This window comes from Emys orbicularis, chromosome 9 (genome assembly GCF_028017835.1).
Source record: "Emys orbicularis isolate rEmyOrb1 chromosome 9, rEmyOrb1.hap1, whole genome shotgun sequence".
Taxonomy (NCBI): Eukaryota; Metazoa; Chordata; order Testudines; family Emydidae; genus Emys; species Emys orbicularis.
The window spans coordinates 85320282-85339024 of record NC_088691.1 but is presented as its reverse complement, the minus strand read 5'-3'; the positions used below and the strand labels follow the sequence as shown (position 1 = coordinate 85339024).

Below are 18743 nucleotides of genomic sequence, written 5' to 3'. Positions count from 1 at the left end.
AAGAGGATGACAACAAGGAAGATGGAGAATGGGGTTGAAGCGAAGACACAGCCTTGCTTGACTCCTGTTTTGACTAGGAAGGGGTCCATTTCAGATCCAATGCTGACAACTGTCACAAGCATGTGGTCATGGAAGAGGAGAAGAATGGCAACAAATTTTGGCAAGCATCCAAATGGAAGAAGAATTCTCCAGAGAGCCTCCCAATTGAAGGAGTTGAATGCTTTCAAGAGGTCGATGAAGACCATGTACAGAGGTGGATGTTGTTTGCGGCACTTTTCCTGAAGTTGACAGGCAGTGAAGACGTCATAGTTGGTAATTCAAAATGGTCTGAATCAGCATTGCGATTCTGGGAGGATTTCCGCAGCAAGAAGAAGCAGGTGTTCGAAGAGAAATCTGGTGAGAAGCTTTTTGGAGGTGGACAACAGGGCAATTCCTGTCAAGATAGAAAGCCAGGGCTCTCTTGACATCATGTGTGGGTAACAATGCCTCTTATTTGCCTAGGTGTGGACAGAAGATTGGGAGGTGAATGGATTGGTTAACATGGAACTCTGAAGATATTTTTGGTAAAAACTTGAAGTGTGGTCATAATGTGACCTTGTCTTTGAAAGATAGTGTGAAAACAGGGGTATGCCATAAAGGCTCCTATTTCCCCAACTCATCGAACTGACATGATGGCTACCAGAAATATTGTTTTCAATCGACAAATGGAGGAGTGAGCAGGTAACTATCGTTTCAAGTGGAGATCTCGTAAGACATTTTAGAACCAGATTGAGGTCCCAAACCAGAGTAGAATGTTTGACTGGTGGAAAGAGATTAGAGTCCTCTGAGAAACTTCATTGTTACTGGGTAAGCAAATATGGAATAACTCTCTGTTGGAGAATGGAAGCCAGGATGGTTGGAAGATGGACTTGAATGGAACTTGAGAACAGCCCTGAGTTTGTTTGTTCTAGGATGTACTCTGTATATCTGACAGCAATGACGTTGTCAGTGGAATGTGTTTGAGGTCACACCAGCGGGCAAATCTTGTCCATTTTTGTTAGTGTGTAAATGGGCTTTTTGCTGTGTAATAGCACTCTTTTTTACTTCCGCTGAATAGATAGTCTCTAATCCCATGAACCATCGACCAGCTACCTTTGAGGCGAAGAACCCCCAAGATTGGGGTGAAGGATCTTCCTGCCTTCCTGGGAGAAGAGATGAGGAGCAGCCTGGAGAGTGATTGGTGAGTAAATGGCCAGCTGTATCAGGTAAGGAAACCATGTTTGTCTGGGCCATATCAGGACTATTAGAATAACTCTGGCTTTGTCTTTTTTTATTATTATTTTGAGTAGAACTCTGGATATTAGAGGAGTCAGAGGGAATGCATAAAGTAGACCTGACAACCAGGGAAGGTGAAAGTCATCCCCCAAGGATCAGTGCCCCTGCCCACCTCTGGAGAAGACTGGACACATTTCTTGTATACCAAAATGGTGAGCAGGTCTATTGGAGGGATGCCCCTTTGTTGGAATATGTGGTGAAGTATGATGGAAACTATCTCCCACTTGTGGTCTTGAGAGAAGTGCCCACTGAGTGTGTCCGCAGTTACATTCTGAACTCCTGGGAGCAAAATGGCTGAGAGGACTATCTGATCGCACGTACACAATTCCAAAGCTTGACAGCGTCAGCGCAGAGGTAGGGGGACCTTTCTGGTTGATATAGAACATGAATGACATGTTGTCCATCATGACCTTTATGTGTTTGCCCCAATTAGTGGTAGAACTGGAGACAGGTGTATCTGACTGCCCTGAGTTCCAGAAGCTTAATGGGCAGAGGGGTTTCCTGAGGCATCCCCCTGCCCTGGGCCACGTAGGTTTCTAAATGTACTCCCTTCCCCAGTAGGGATGCATGCGTCGTAATGATAACTGCAGAGGGAGGACAGATGAAAGGGATTCTTGCACAAATGTTCTGAGGGTATTTCCACCAACTGAGAGATTCCTTTATGAAGGTGGGTATGGATAGTTAGTGTAGGTAGACTGTTTGGTGAATAAACAGCCCTAAGCCACCCTTGAAGGCACTGCATTTGCAGTCTTGTGTGGTCTATAATTAAAGTACCATCTGCCATATGACTCAACAGCTGAAGACAGTTCTTGACTGGAGTTTGAGGAATGATTTGGATTGTATTGATTATGTTGGCTCAGGCCACTAATTTGTGCATTGGAAGGTAGGCTCTTGCTGTTACTGAATTGAGATGAGAACCTATGAATTCTAACTTTTGCACAGGAGTTAAGATGGACTTTTGAATGTTCTATTACAGGCCCAATTTGAGAAAGAGGCCTACGGCATCGCATGTTGCCCATGAAGTTACATCCAAGGAGCACCTTTTCAGAAGCCAATCGTCTAGGTTTGGGAACACCAGAATTTCTTTTCTGTGGAGGTGTGCTGCTAGTACTGACATGAGCTTTGAAAACTCTTGGGGCAGATGACAGGCCAAAAGAGAGCACCCTGTACTGAAAATGGAAAATGTAGGAATTTTCTGTGCAATGGGTTGATCGCGATATAGAAATGTGCATCCTGAAGGTTGAGGACTAAGAACCAATCCCCTTGGTTTAGTGATGGAATTATTGCTACAAGTGTGTCTTCACAAAGGTGCTGAGTAGCCTTTAAACTAGGATGGGTCTCAAGCTGCAATTATTTTTTAGAACCTGGAAATACCTGGAATAAAATCCCTTCCCTCTCTGCTGCTTGGGAACTGGTTCTATAGAAACCAAGAGTAGAAGAGAGTCTATTTCCTGTGATAGCAGGTTCTTGTGAGGGGGTCTCTGAAGAGGAACGGGGAAGGAAAGAGGCAGATGGAAGTGAATGGAGTACCCAGTGGAAATTATCTCCAAAACCCACCCATCTATAGTAATAGCCTCCTATGCCTGCCAGAAGTGGTAAAGGTAGGTGAAATATTGCAGTTGGTATGAAAGGGGATGTCAGCTCAGGACCTCGACTATCCTATCCAAATAAGTGCTTTGAGGTAGAGGATTGGGAAGTTGAAGGTTGGGTGAGTGGTTTTCTCCTCTGGAACCTCTGTCTCTTGCATTGAGGTTCATACGATCTCTGGGAACCCAAGAACTGGGTGGGGGCAGGATCTCTGCGCTGTCTGAGACCAACTAAACTCTCTCTTTCAGGTAGATGTATAGATCTCCAGAGAACGTAAAGTGGCTCTGGAGTCCTTCAATGTGTGCAGTGATTCATCTGTGCTGTCAGTGAACAGTTTAAGTGCCATCAAAAGAAAAAGTCTTGAATTGTTTTCTGGGCCTCCACTGGAAATACTCAGAGGTGAAACCAGGAGGCCATCCTCATAAGTACTACCCCAGAAATCAAATGAGCGGCAGTATCAAGAGAGACCTGCAGAGATGTTCTGGCAAGCACCTGGTCTTCTGCAATAATTGACTGGAATTGCTCTCTGTTTTGCTGGTAGATGCTCAATAAAGGAGTTCAGCTTAGTATACATTTGTATGGTTGCATGTCACCATTAATACCTGATATTTGGCAATTTTGAATTGCAAAGTGGCTGACGAATATGATTTTCTACCGAACAGGTTGAAGCGTTCATGATATTTATCACAGGGCATAGTGCTGCCATGTTCGTTAACTGCCTCAACCACTAAGGAGTCAGGAGAGGGATAAGAAAATACAAATTCCGAGTTCTTAGAGGGGACATAATATTTTTTGTCCACTCTCTAGCACATGGACAGAATTGAGGCTAGGGTGTGCCAAATGACCTTTGCATGGTCCAGGAGGGCCTCGTTAACAGGCATAGCGATGTGGGCAGATGATGCTGGATGAAGGATGTCAAGTAGCTTATGATATGGTTCTTTAACCTCCTCAAGAGGTATCTGCAAAGAATTTATAACCCACTTGATAAGGTCCTGGAACTATTTAAAATAATCAGCCACGGATGGTGGGGGTGGCATGACCACTTCATCTGGGGATGAAAAAGATATGTTGGCTGGTGAAGAGATCTCTTTATTAGCCCTAGCTTCCAGTTCCTCAAAGTTTTCTTCCTTAGGTTAAAAGAACAGGAGTACTTGTGGCATCTTAGAGACTAACAAATTTATTTGAGCATAAGCTTTCGTGGGCTGGTTAGAGTGTTCTGGACAGGGAGGGTGATGAAGGCTGTTGATCTCTGTGGTGGGTGGTGCTTGAGACCCTAGAAAATTGCTGGCAATAGGCTCCCAAGGGTCCCAGTATGGCCAAGAAGGTGGTACATATGGCACGGGTAGAGTCACCCATGGGTGCTGGTACCAGCAAGATGGTGGTTGTGGATGTCTTTCATGAGCGAGATCAACTTCCTCAGAGACCTCTGGAAAACAGTCTCTATAGGGATGGAGTGGAGAACCTTGGACAGATATGTGAGAGACTGAGGCAAGATCTTCATCAGAATCCCCCTCTTCCAAGTCACTCTGAAACGGAGGAGCACCAGAAGAAACATGAGGTGAAACTGTTGGTACTGAGTGAATGTCTGGAGATCTGGAGGTCCTGAGAATATTGGAGCTGAGCAATGGTAAGTAGGGCATCTGAGTGAAAGCAAAACTCTTGCAGTACTGAGAGTGTTGTCCCATGTCAATGGCCTGTGCCAAAGTGATGGCTGAGGGAGTTGATGGTACCATGAATCTCGACCACTCCAAGGGGAGTCCAGATAAAGCCTGAGGGGGCTTCTTTGGTAGCGAGTGAGAAGAGGTAGCGCTCTTCTTGCCACCTCACTCCATTGACTATACTGATGACCTCTTGGAGCCCAGGACTTTACAATCCTTAGGCTTAACTGTTCCCTTGATACCTGAGGAACTACCAGCCTCATCGGTACCAGGTCAGAGAGCACTGGGTGCTGAAGTGGCTGAAGTCATCAGAAATTGCGACTTCTTTCAGGTAGATCCCCAAACCAGGAGAACTCAAGGGACAGTCTTTGGGAATCTTATGAGAGGAATCTTGGCTCTTCCTCTTAGATGTCCTCAAGGAGTGCAGTTCGGAGATGGTGGAGGCAGCGAAAAGGGACAGGAAAGTGGAAAACCAGTGCTGCCAAGGCTACACTGGGGCCATAGCTACACTGGGGCCATAGCTACACTGGGGCCATACATATGACTTGAGCATAGTGGTGCATGATTTTTAGCTAAATTCTGAAGTGGAATTGGTGGGAAAGCATCCAGGAGCTTGCCCATCCAGGGCAACAGGAAAGCTTCCAAGAGTGGGACAACCTGGGATTGTGACCTTGCAGGTAGCAAAAGTGCTGCCATTTCCTGTTGGTTATTGTTGGAAATGGGGGAATCTCCCACGGATGGAAAATGCCCGTGGCTACATTTGGACATAGAGAACACTTGTGGCGATTCATAAACAATCTGCTTAGGTGGTCTGCAAGCTTATTTTGCACCCCCCAAAAATAAGAAGCTGTGAGGTCGATCAAAGTGGCAATGCAAAAGTCCAAGTTGCATTGCCTCTTGGCAGAGCTGGGGCAAGTGGGCCCCTCCCTGCTTGTTGAGACAGATCACCACCTTTGGCTCCTACCCTTGATATGGGGTAAGAAAGCTTGACATACCAGTAGGATAGCTCTCAACTCCCTTATATTTATATGTCACGATACCCTTTGTGGATCATAACCCCTGCCTCTGAAGAGAACCCAGATGAGCCCCCCATCCCAGAGTGGACATATCTGTCACTAACATCAATGAAGGCAGAGGTGGGACAAAGGGAACACCTACACATACACTAACAGTGTTCATCCACCAGTCAAGAGAAGCTAAAATCTGAGAGGGTAACCTTACTCCAAGGCTTAGAGGGTGTTGGCTCAGAGCAAATACGGAGGCCAGCCAAGTCTGTCGTTCCCTGAGGCACAATCTGGTATGTTGGACTGCATTTGTGCAAGAGGTCATGTGCTCCAGAAGCCTCATATGATTCCATGCTGTCGTAGTTAGGTGAACCTTGAGATCAAAGATGATGGATTCAATTATCTGAAATGTTGACCATAGAAGGAAAGCTATGGCTTGAGTCAAGTTCAGAACTGACGGTATGAATTCTATCCTCTGCACTGAGGAGAGGACAGACTTCTCTGTGTTGATTAACAGTCCCACAGCATTGAAGGTTGACTGGATAAGAGAGAAACTGGATTGTAACTGAACTCTTGATTGGATTCTTACCAACCAGTTGTCCAGGTACAGATACACTTGCACACCCAGTTTCCTCAGAAACGCAGCTCACACTGCCATACATTTTTTTAAAAACTATGGGAGATGCAGACAGACCAAAGTTTATAATTGTGAACTGGTAGTGAGAATGGTTCATTAGGAACCTTAAATGTTTCACGTTGCCCTGATAGTCTCATGAAAGTACGTATCCTTTGAGATGAAGGCAGCATACCAGTCTCTGGGATGCAGGGAAGGATAATGGAAGCCAGGAGACCATGCAAAGTTATCTTTTTCAGATATCTGTTGAGTTGGCGCAGATCTAAAATTGGTCTGAGACCACCCTTTGCTTTCAGGATAAGGAAATGGCAGGAATAAAACCCAATCCCTCTGTGACACTGAGGAACTTCTACAGCTTCCAATCGAAGCAGAGATTGCATGTCCTGGAAGATGCTCTCCTTGTGAGAGTGGTCTTTGAACAGGGACAAGGAGGGAGGGCGGGAAAGAGGTGTAGACATGTGTATCCCACTTCCACGGTGTTTAAGACCCATTAGTGTGAAATGATTCAGGCACCACACACCTAGGAAGTGAGAGGCACCCTTCCCTTGCAAACACAGGGAAAGGAGAGGCTGGAATGTTGGAGAGGTATCATGTCCTTGACCAACCCATCAAAATATATGTTGAGAGCCCCCAGGATGCCAAGATGAACTAGAAGCTGTTGCAGTAGAAGGGGCTGGGGTCTGTATCAATAACCCCTACTCCTTTTTCTTAATACATATTTTTTTAGGTGCAAGAGTAGCATGTCGATCAGACTGCTAAGGACAAAAGTGCTTTCTTTTTGGTGCAGGGGTACATATGCCCAGAGAATTTAGAGTCTCCCTGGAGTCTTTTAAACCATGAAGTGTCATCTGTCTGCACTGAAAATAGAGATGACTCTTCAAATGGCAGGTCCTGAACAGTCTGCTGGACTTTCCTTGGGCAGCCCTGAAGACTGCATGCATGAGCACCTGCGCATGGTAATAGCAGAGGCCATGGCCCTAGTAGCCAAGTCAGCAGCATTCAAACCAGTTTACACTGATGTTCTAGCCACCAGCTTTTCTTCATCTACCAGCAAAAGAAACTCTTGTTTCCCGTGCTCTAGTAACTTGTCCTTAAACTTTAATATCAAGTCCAAGATATTAAAGTCACGCTGGTCTAACAAAGCCTGTTGTTCTGCAATTCTAACCTGTAACCCAGCCCTAGAACAATTTTCCCTACCAAACGGGTCAAGTTTTTGCATCCTTTGATTTCAGGGTAGCAGCCTGCTGCCCCTGGCATTCCCTTTCGTTGGCAGCCGAAACAGTCAACGACCGCTAGGAATGGGAAAAAAAATACTTGAAGGCTTGGATGAGTACTTAGTATCAACACTTATCCCTCTTGGATATGTGATGAAGTGAAGAGGGAGTTTGCCACAGGGCCTTGGTGGGCTCTAAAATCGCCTCATTAATTGGTAAGGCCACAAGGGAGGGCCCAACTGTGGCCAAAATATTAACATCTCTATTGGATGACTCCTAACGTCCTCCACTTGGATATTCAAGGCTGAGGCAAGCCTTTTCAAAATCTTCCAGTAAGCCTTGAAGACTTCAGGTAGGGTGAGGACCGTTTCACAGAAAGTGCACCACCTGGGGAAGAGGAAAATGGAGATAATAGAGTTTAAGGCTAAGCCTCCTCTGGCAATTGACTGATAGGATCCTCCTGTACTCTTATCTCCTGACTTGGAGATGGGAGAGAACACCCCAGGGATTCCAAAAGGGGCACTGAAAAGGCCCACTGAAAAGGCAGAGTCCCAATACCTTCCCAGCCACATATCCCACCAATGCAGCATCTCAGAAGCATCCCAGGTGGCAAGCTCTCAGAAGGGATTCAGAATCTGAAGACTCAGCTGCTTCTGACCACAGAGGGGCTATGCCCATCAATACCAGTGCAGAGAACCCAGAGACGACTGAAACAAGGCCATTGTTGCTAGCTTTCCCCTTTATGGTATCGTAGGATGAGAGCGCTGACAAACAGTACTCCTCGTTGTTTTGACATGGAACTGAGCCCTGAACCAACTGAACCAAGGCAGTGTGAGCTGATGGTACTGGTTTCCTGCACCACTGAGGAAACTGGTACTGACAAAGACAAGCCCCTTGCTGCTGCAACTGCCTCCAACTGTAGTTGGTACAAGTGTAGAATGGTCTCAGTTTAGTGAGTAACCAAAGACGACAGCATTGTAGAAGTAGAAGGTGACGCTTGGGATTCTGGACACAACGGTACCTGTCCCAGTGCCAGAATCAACTGTGCCTCCTTATGAGACTAACTGGACAAGGAATGCTTAGATTTAGGATGCACACTACTTGCCCCCTTTGCCCCCTTTTTGGGCTCAGGAGCTGTAGATCTTCCTCTTCAAGTTTCTTCCTTAAAAACCTTGTACTTCAACCTCAGCACTGGAGACTGGTGATAGTACTGGGACTTCACCAACACTGGTGGAGTGTTTTTCCAAAGCTAACGAGGTTGTTCCCTCCCCCTCCAGGCAGGAAGGCTCCAATAGTGGTCTCAGAGCAGCTTCTATCAAAAGAAATTTCAGCCTAGCCTCTCTGTCATTTTTGGTTCTCGCTTGAAGTCCTTACAAATTTGATAACAATCTGATCTGTGAGATTCACCCAGGCACTTTGAACAGGTGGTGTGTGAGCCACTCACAGGCATTTGTTTGGAACAAGAACAATAAGGCTTGGAGCCCAGTGACTGAGGCATTCCTCAGTACCAAAACCAGGACCTCAAGCAGTGGAACCAAAAAACATTAAAAAAAAAAAATCTAATCACTAACACTAACTATGAATAAGGCTAAATTTTTGTCATGGGTATTTTTAGTAAAAGTCAGGGCAGGTCATGGAAAATAAACAAACTCACGGCAGCCTGTGACCGATCCCTGACCTTCACCAAAAGTATCCCTGACAAAAGGGGTAGGTGGGTTCAGCAGCCACTGCTGCTGGGGCTCCTGGGTCCTCCCACTGATGCAATGAGTGTGAGCTCCAGGGTGCCCGTGCCCCTGGGGCTGGGCTGCTGCGCAGGCAGGGCTGACTGGGAGCTCCAGCCCCAGGGCAGAAAATGTCACGGCGGTCAATGGAAGTCATGGATTCCATGACCTCTATGACATAATCATAGCCTTAATTATGAACAACAGGTAACCATCTACAAAAAATAAAGGACACAGAGAACTTGCTAAAGCAAGGCCAACAGATCTAACAACTGTCACGGGTGGTAAGAACGAACTGAGGGCAGTTGGGGTGGCTCCGCCCTTTATGGCTGCTCACAAGGGCTCATGGTGGTAGAGGGTGCCTGAGCTACTCTGATGGGTACTGCTGAGGGAAAAAAAGTTTCTGACCACAGTATGTGGGGCACACACAAATCAAGAATAGAATACACATGTCCAATCACTCAAAGAACTAAAATTAATCCACAGTCATTCTGTTAGGTTACAGTTTAAAAGGTGATGATCAGGGAAGGATCCTTTCACAACGCAATCGCTAATAGCAGCGGGATCCACAGATCATATAACATATGGACACCATTTTGAGAATTGGAACGATATAGATTGTTTAAATTTTTTAGTATCGTAACCAAACTAGAGTGATGACATCAAAGTAATGTGGGGAAAAAGAACTAGGTGGCCTTTATAACAACTAAAGTAACACCGAAGGTCCACATTCAGGCCCTCTGACAGAAGCTGACTTCCCAGACGGCCTTTACGTAAGGCAGTATAGGCCAGAACCTGAACTAAACAAGGCTGTGCAATCCCCTGCCAAATACGGTCATGGGCCATGACCAGAGAAGGGAGGGGAAGGAAGCCATGCGAAAGGCCTTAGCAATATAACAACTGGTTGATGGAAAAACATGATAACTGCTCATTGATGAAACATAGTAATGGCTTATATGAAGAAATTGCTTCTAGTAAAGGTCAGCTACCTGCCATCAGCCAATCATATATCATCTTTGGGCATCCTGTAACACCCCCCCCCCCCCCCCCCCGGAAAACAATATGTATCCTGACGAAAAACAACACCCCCGCTGGTGCCAAGTACCACCCATGTCAAAACCACCAAGAACACTCCCACCCAGTAGGCACCCAATTCTCGTAAATAATGAGAAAGCTACCGGGAAAAAGGAACAGACTCCCTACTCTTATTTCGCATAAATGACGTATTATTTGTAATATGCTTGCGGTTTGACGGAATAAAGCAGCCTGCGAGCTGCTGCTAGTTGTGACAGTTTTCGGACTGGCACCCCAACGCGTTGGTATGCTTTGCAATAAACGGGCCTCAGGCTTGAGTCTGTAAACTAAAATCAATGCGTGGGTGATTTTTTCCACAACAGTAATAAGAACAACTGGGGAAGGGCGATAGAAACTATTTAGATCAAAGGCCTGACAAACAATTAGAAGAAATGACATCTGAAAGAGTCAAAGCATCCCAGGCTCCTTCTACTAAGGGCTAATAAAGCCCGTTCAAAGAGTTCTCCAATAGAAAAGGAAATCCAGGATTTGATATTCAAAATATTTCTAGATAAATCACCCCCTGCAAAAGAAAACCCTTCAGACCTTTGCTAAACTTCATAAAGCCATAAAAGAAAGCCACAACCCAATTATCTGCCCTCTTCTTTATGTGTTATCTTTAAGGACATCCTTTTAAAAAAAAGGCATCTGCTTGAACTGCCATTTTATCATAAAACTATGCCATACTTGATGACACAGTTCTGAACTATAACCTTACAATCCAATCTGCATTGCAGCACTGCCCTAGGAACCAGACTGTGACAGAGTCATAATGTGGCTGTTTGTGTGCATAGGTGGTGACTGTGAAAAGACACCCACAATCTATCCACCTGTGCAGGGGAAGAGTGGGAACCTAATGGCAGCTGCTTTCTGTCCCTCTGCAGGTTCTGCCAACATAGGAAGCCAGTGGGGTATTAAGGGGCCTTATAGCTGCATAAGATGCAGCAATGATCACAAATGAGCCCTTTATGCTTTACAGTATGTCATGCATAAAAGGAGAATATTCTCTGTTCTAATATGTTCATTCAACTACCATCAACCCTAACTGGAAATATGAAAGTACAACATGAGTACATACAAACGTAGTGGTCATTTGAGATGTCAGTAATACAGGCTGAGTACAAAAGACCACTTGGTATGAAAGAGTCAAAACAGAAGTGACAAAACAGTTTGTTTTCTGAACTCAAAGCTTTACACGTGCAAAGTGCATAATGTGCTATTACAGTTTGTGAGATCATGGAAGTACTTACTTTTCTACATCTTTCAAAGCTTTATTCTTAACTTTCATTTCATCAGCAAGTTTACTATTCTTTGTGTTAATATCTTTAGTGTCTTCATGAATTTTTTTCTTTTGGGTTTCCATGTCAGTTATCCGATTCTGCAGGTCATAACTAGAGGAAATACATATATTTTAGGATTACAAAAAAGCCACTTGTATCAAATTTACTAGGAATTTTAAAAAAATTGATTTGAGAGTTTTGGAATCCTACAATTACAACAAATAATCACTGTAAATAATCACTGTAAATTAAATATTCAGTCCTGCAGCTGATCATTGCTAGACAGTCTTGTGTATTTAAAATGGGGTTAAAGAAATCCAAAGATTTTACAGTTTAAAAAATGTAAATAATTTCAGGCTTGTCTATATGGTGGAGTAATGTGTCCTACAGAGGTGTAATTTCTAAAGTGCATTAATGTGTTGCTCATTAATTGGTCCATGTAGACCCTGCTGGTACGCACTAAAGTTTTCCTAGTGCACTTTAACATAATGCAGTACAATGTTAACGGATGCTAGGGAACCTTGAGTGCACACCAGTAAGGCCTACATGGACCAATTAACGTGCAACATGTTAGTGTGCTTTAGTAATCATACTTCCTGTAGAGTACATTGCTGCTTAATGTAAACAAACCCTTGGTTAACAATTTAAAATATCTAGTTTCTCTTTAAAGTAGGAGGTTGGCCTTAGGAAGTCCACCAGCCAAACTACTTTACTGGGAGGGTGAAGGAGGGGGGTAGGATGAGATTAAAAACAGGTTAAAGTAAAAGAAAACTGGCAACCAAGTTTTTTTTTTTTTTTAAATATGCCAACATGGACCATTGCTATTTGAAATTATCTAATATTTTTAAACTTAATACTTACCATAAATGGGCACTCATTTTACTCAGTATTCTTTTAAATTTAGACTATTCAGTGAAAGTTTTGAGAGTGTTCCTGGAGATTCATGTAGACAAAATATTAACAAGTGGAAATATGGAGACAGGGTAGCTAACTAGTAACTGCACTACTAATATAGAAACCAACATCGAAAAGTTCAGAAAGGAAGGTGTTACTTACATGTAGTATTGGCAAATATGATTTTTTTCCTTAAACATTTTGTTTTCCAAAGAAAGAAATTCAATGGCTTTGTTTCTCTCTCCTTCTAAAGCATCTTTTTCTTTCTCCACCATTTTAACTCTGTTTAACTAGAAAAGATAATACAACATCTAAGTCAGTTCACATTCTAACAATACTTCAGAGAAAACAATGAACAGTGAGAAAACTGATCACACTATATAAGTCAGTCAATTAAGATCATATACAGGAAAAAAAATTCCAAAATTAACTTCACAACACAATTTAAGATTGTGAGCTTTTTGAGGAAGGGACCTTCTGTATAGCACAATGGAGCCTGAACCTATTTGAGGATTCTAAGCAATAATGTAAGACAATCAGGAACATAGATTCTGCCTAACCCCGGAAATTGTACAAGAAAATCCCCACCAGGATATACAAGGCTTTATAATAAAGACATGGAATCAGATTTTTATTTTTTAAACAAGGGCTCCCACTTGTGCTAGTATCAGTTCAGTCAAACCAAAGGTAACACAGGTGGGAATTTTTTTAAAAAAATTCCTAATGTAGACTGCTTAAGTGTGTTATTTTTGCTGTATCTGTTGCTCTTGAAGAACAGTGCTTAAGTAGCCCCTTTTCAGTGTAGGTACTTATTCAACCACCATTTTTATAGTAGAAAACTACTTCCTAACTATTTAAATAAAACTTTCTTCCTTCTCAGTCTGCAAGGAGAAATAGTTTGATAACTTTGTGTCCATTTATCCATGATGCATCTGATGAAGTGGGTATTCACACACGAAAGCTTATGCTCCAATACGTCTGTTAGTCTATAAGGTGCCACAGGACTCTTCGTCGCTTTTTACAGATCCAGACTAACACGGCTACCCCTCTGATATTTGATAACTTTGTGCATCAAGAATTTACTAAGGGAAAGCCAAGTCAAATAACTTAACATTGTCTTTAGTTCTGAAAGTGGTTAAATTCCATTGTTATTCTGTTGAGGAAGCAAGTTCTACAGTCTATGTCCAGCTTCTGTGAATGTTTTATTTTCTACACTTGGAAGCCTCCTCATATGGTGTTTCATTGTTCCAGTGGAACACTTCTTCAACCTTTTTCATACCAGAACTACTGTGGAGTCTCCTGCTTTTCTCCTATTAGCAATATAGGAAATGTAGGACAGTCAAGACTCCTTGATAACATAAGAGAGGCAAATGAGAGAATCCATGTTATATCCTGTACTTGAAAGAAACTGTTACTTACCTGTATTCTGTTTTTCTCCAAGATCTGTTGTGCCCATACACATTCCACTCCAGGCATGTATGCCCTGTGCAGTTGAGCCAGAGATTCCTATCAGCAGTACTGTCAGAGCTGTTCCTGCATGTCCTTGTACCTCCAACCAAGGGCATACAGGGTGGGGCTGCCTCAATCCCCTCTCGATTCCTTTGCCCTGGAGTCCTGATGACATTAGACTCCAAATAGTGGGGGATGGAGGATGGGATGTGGAATTTGTATATGTGTACAACATATCTGAGAGAACCAGTTACTGTACAGGTAAATAACTCTTTATTCTTTCTGCACATATATATTCTATGTTAGGCAATTCTCAAGCAGTAGCCCAATGGTAGCAAGAACCCAGAAAATATTTAAACAATTTTTCCACAGTTGGTCTCTCTGCTGGACACTTTGGCAATTCATAATGCTGCATGAACGTGTGAACAGAGAATCAAGTTGCTGCTCTGCAGATGTCCATAACAGGGACATTACTGAGGAAGGCTGCTGAGGTGGCGTGGGTCCTTGTAGAATGAGCAGTAACTCTCTGGTGGTGTGAGGCTTCCAAGCTCATAACAGGTTCATGTACATTAAGAAATCTTATTAGGTAGACTCTGGGCTGAATACTTGTCCTCCCATTGTCTTAGCCTAAGACGTTAAATCTAATGGAGGATCAAAAAGACAGAGTCCTGTCAATGTAGAATGACAGTGCCCTGCGCACATCCAAAGCATGCAACATCTCCTCATACTTATGGATGTGCAGTTTAGAAAAGATGATCAGTAGATCTACCACCTGATTTAGATGGAATTCTGACACACACTTGATATATAGTGTTGTTGTAACCGTATTGGTCCCAGGATATTAGTGTTTGATAGGAATTTCAGATGAGGTTGTAAAGATGCTTTGTCCTTAAATTATACATGGTAGACCTGCAACTCCCCCATTCTCCTAGCAAATGTGAATGCTGTTTTAGCAGACAAATGAAAAAGGGAGCAGGTGGATAAAGCTCAAAGGGTGGTCTCATACGCAATGACAAGACCAGGTTAAGGTCCCAAGGCAAAAGTGTAGGTCACTAACGGTAACTAGAGTTCCTTTGAGATGTGTCATTCTTATCTGTATTCCACACGTGGGGTATGTATTCACGCCATGTGCCCAAATCCAAAAATTCTTCAAAGCAGTGTCTGTTGACCCGCATGTGCACACTAGCTCTCCTTGCATTCCCAACCTAGAAGATAATGTTCAGTGTGGGTCGATGCCTCTGGAGTTCCTCTTCTTACTGCAAACACAATAGGATCCAAAGCAGAGGGAATGGAGGGCAGGTAGTGGAATACAGATAGGGACCCCACATCTCAAAGAACTTCCAGTTACAGTAAGTAACCACCACCACTACTCTGAGTGATGATTCCTACGTGTATTCCACGAGCAGTGTTCAGACTAGAGGTGGGTGTGAGGAAGCTGGTAGCAAAGATGCTTGCAATATTGCTGATTCCACCGCTGCATAATGGGTTGCAAATGTGTGGATCAAACTCCAGGTGGCTGCTTTGCAGATATTTTGCAGTGGGAATGTCTGATAAGGATGTCATGGAGGCAGTTTGTGCTTGTGTGGAGTGAGCTGTGACTCCCCTAGGGAGAGGAATGTTTGTTATCTTGTAGCACTTTAAGATGCATTGCAACACCGCTTAGAAATCCTCTGGGAGGCTATGGCTTGCTCACGGAATCTCTCTGCTATGGGGATAAAGTGTCTCAGTGATTTCCTAATGGGCTTGGTTCTTTGCAGGTAGAATGCCAGGCCCTGGTGGACATCAAGGAAGTTAAGTCTCTTATCTTCAGAAGAAGCATGGGGCGGTTTGTCCGAGCAGGCCAGGGAGGAATTGGCGGGAGTACGGGGACCGGCATCATCGGCACACCCCAAGGATTCCAGAATGACCATTGAGCAGGCTACTGTTCCTGCTGCCATGCCACCACTGCAGATGCCACACCAGTCTCATGGGCCAGCGGTGATTCACCCCTTCTTGGCTGAACTCCTGCTCTCGCTCAGACCATTGCCCCTCTGGTGACTAGGGCGGAGCTGTGGAAGCCTGAATCTACCAATTGACCCTCGCCGGTGATCGGTGAGAAAAGGGTGAGGATCAGTGCCTGCTCAACGAGCGGTACCAGAGAGGTGAGACCAGTGCCGTGATGGGGATCGATCCCACACCGGTGGGGATCGACACCTGGGAGATCATCTATGCTATAGCAACCTGTGCTGTTGCAATCTCTGGCAGGAGGCTCGCCGGTACCAAGACTGGTGCCTTGATTCTGGTGTCCCATGCCTCATAGGGGGAGAGCGTGGCGTTGGGGACCTGGGTCGTCTGGTCAGCGACTGAGGTTGCGGGACCAGGGTCCTAGGCTGTGTTGATGGGGACCTATGCCTGAGGTTTGGGGACCGAGGATGCTCCACTGCCCTATGGGACAATCCCATGACTGGCATACGCTAGGACGGTGGGGCCCTAGCCGAGTCCAGTGTGGCATGTGTGGTGCCGGCCAGCTTACTGGGTCTTAAGCTACCGGGGCCACTTTGGGCAATTAAGTTCTTAGGAGGAGCCGGGGTCCCCTGCAGCTCCTAGGAGTCGGATTCCTGGCTGGGCTAGGGGGTCCGACTACAGCAGGGTGAGCACATGGCCTGACATAGGTCCTTTGCACCTAATATACCACCACATGAGCGTGGCACTCAAGAGGGCGCCACAGACCACTGTACAGATATCGCTAAGGCAAAAATCTCTGACAACTGTGCACATGGGCGTGCACACACCTAGAGTGGAATTGAAATGAGCAAGCACTCAAAGAACTGTGTATGTAATCTATCACTTAAATCATCTTCTGTACTAGATGACTGGATGATAGCTAATTTGATGCCAATTTTTAATAAGGTTTCAGAAGCAATACTGGCAATTACATGCAAGTAATCCCAACTTCAGTAGCCTGCAAATTGGTTGAAACTATAGTAAAGAACAGAATTATCAGACACACAGATGAACATAATTTGTTGGGGAAGAGTCAACATGGCTTTTGTAAAGGGAAATTATGCCTCACTGATCTATTAGAATTCTTTGAGGGGGTCAATAAACACATGGACAAGAGTGATCCAGTGGATACAGTGTACTTGGACTTTCAGAAAGCCTTTTGACCAGGTCCATCACTAAAGGCTCTTAAGCAAAGAAACCAGTCATGGGATAAGAGGGAGGTCCTCTCATGGATCAGTAACTGGTTAAAAGATAGGAAACAAAAAGTAGGAATAAACGGTCAATTTTCACAATGGAGAAAAGTAAATATCGGGGTCCCCCAGGCATCTGTACTGGGATCAGTGCTGTTCAACGTATTCATATATGATCTGGAAAAAGGGATAAACAGTGAGGTGGCAGAGTTTGTAGATGATACTAAATTAATCGAGATAGTTAAGTCCAAAGCTGACCGCAAAAATTTACAAAGGTATCTCATGAAACTGGGTGACTGGGCAACAAAATGACAGATGAAATTCAATGTTGATAACTGCATAGTAACGAACAATGGAAAACATAATCCCATTATATATACAAAATGATGGGGTTTAAATTAGCTGTTACCACTCAAAAAAGATCTTGCAGTCATTGCAGATAGTTCTCTGAAAACATCTATTCAATGTGCAATGTAAAAACAAAACAAAAAACCAAGCTAACAATGTTAGGAACCCTTAGGAAAGGGATAGATGCTAAAAAAGAACATATCATAATGCCACTATATAAATCTATGGTATGCTCACACCTGGAATACTGTGTGCAGTTCTGTTCTCCTCATCTCCAAAGAGAGATATTAGAATTGGAAAACGTACAGAGAAGAGCAACAAAAATGATTCAGGATATGGAGCAGCTTCCATGAAAGGAGAGATTAAAAAGATTGGGACTATTCAGCTTGGAAAAGAGACAACTAAGGGGAAATATGATAGAGGTGTATAAAATCATGAGTTGTGTGGAGAAAGTGTTATTTACCCCTTCACCTAACACACAAACCAGAGATCCCGCAATAAAATTAACAGGCAGCATGTTTAAAATAAACAAAAGTACTTCTTCACACAACGCAGTCAACCTGTGGAACTCACTGCCAGGGGATAGTGTGAAGGCCAAAACTATAACTGGGTTCAAAAAAGAATTAGATAAGTTTATGGAGGATAGCTCCATCAGTGGCTATTAGCCAAGATGGTCAGGGATGCAATCTCATGCTTTGGGTGTCCCTAGGCTTCCGAATGCTAGATGCTGGTCATACCTGGCAGAATGGCAAGAGTAACCTCTCGACTATCTATTGGGGCTCAACTGTCTCTGCAGAGATACCAGTGGGACTATCTCCTCCGATTCACCTGAGTCCAAGAACTGCTCCATCAGTAGTGGTGGTGTAGTTGGTACCAGGGGACGTCTGCCAGATGTTGGAGGTAAGGCTCCTGGGACAGTGATATAGTGATATTTTCCTGAATAAGGACATCCCTCAGAAGGGCTAGGCTAGACAAAAATGGAAACTGTGGATAAGGGAGGAATATATCCTCTGGTATTATACAAGTCTCGGTATGCACTCGTGTCCCAGGGGTTCCCATAGGTAAGTCTGACGGATCCGGTACATCTGTAGTGACTGAACGGTCTCTAGATAGATGAGGCAACACTGATTTTGGATCTGGACCAGTACCTCAGACAGAACTGGTGAACATCGAGTCTCATGCTTCAGTACTGAGGGAACTGTCGGATCTTACTTTTTATGCATCTTGCCCTCCAATCTGGGAGTCTTCATCAGAGCCAGTTCCTTAGGTTCCACACATCTCACCCAACTGAACAGGCTTGGGGAGGAAGTAAGTTTCTCATGGACAGTCCTCAAGGGGGATCTGTCCTTGCATCCATGAGTGTGTCTTCTACTCTCATGGGGAGCCCTCAAAG

General features: G+C 44.2%; 1 protein-coding gene across 1 annotated transcript in view; it reads right to left on the bottom strand.

Annotated features, from left to right (window-relative positions):
* Nucleotides 1–18743, bottom strand: part of SMC4 (structural maintenance of chromosomes 4) — a 102426-nt gene that overhangs the window by 51069 nt on the left and 32614 nt on the right. The window contains exons 7-8 of the mRNA XM_065410309.1: nucleotides 12543–12670; nucleotides 11457–11597 (exon numbers count right to left, since the gene is read on the bottom strand). Coding sequence (XP_065266381.1) covers nucleotides 11457–11597; nucleotides 12543–12670 — 269 coding nt within the window. The remainder of the gene's footprint in view (nucleotides 1–11456; nucleotides 11598–12542; nucleotides 12671–18743) is intronic.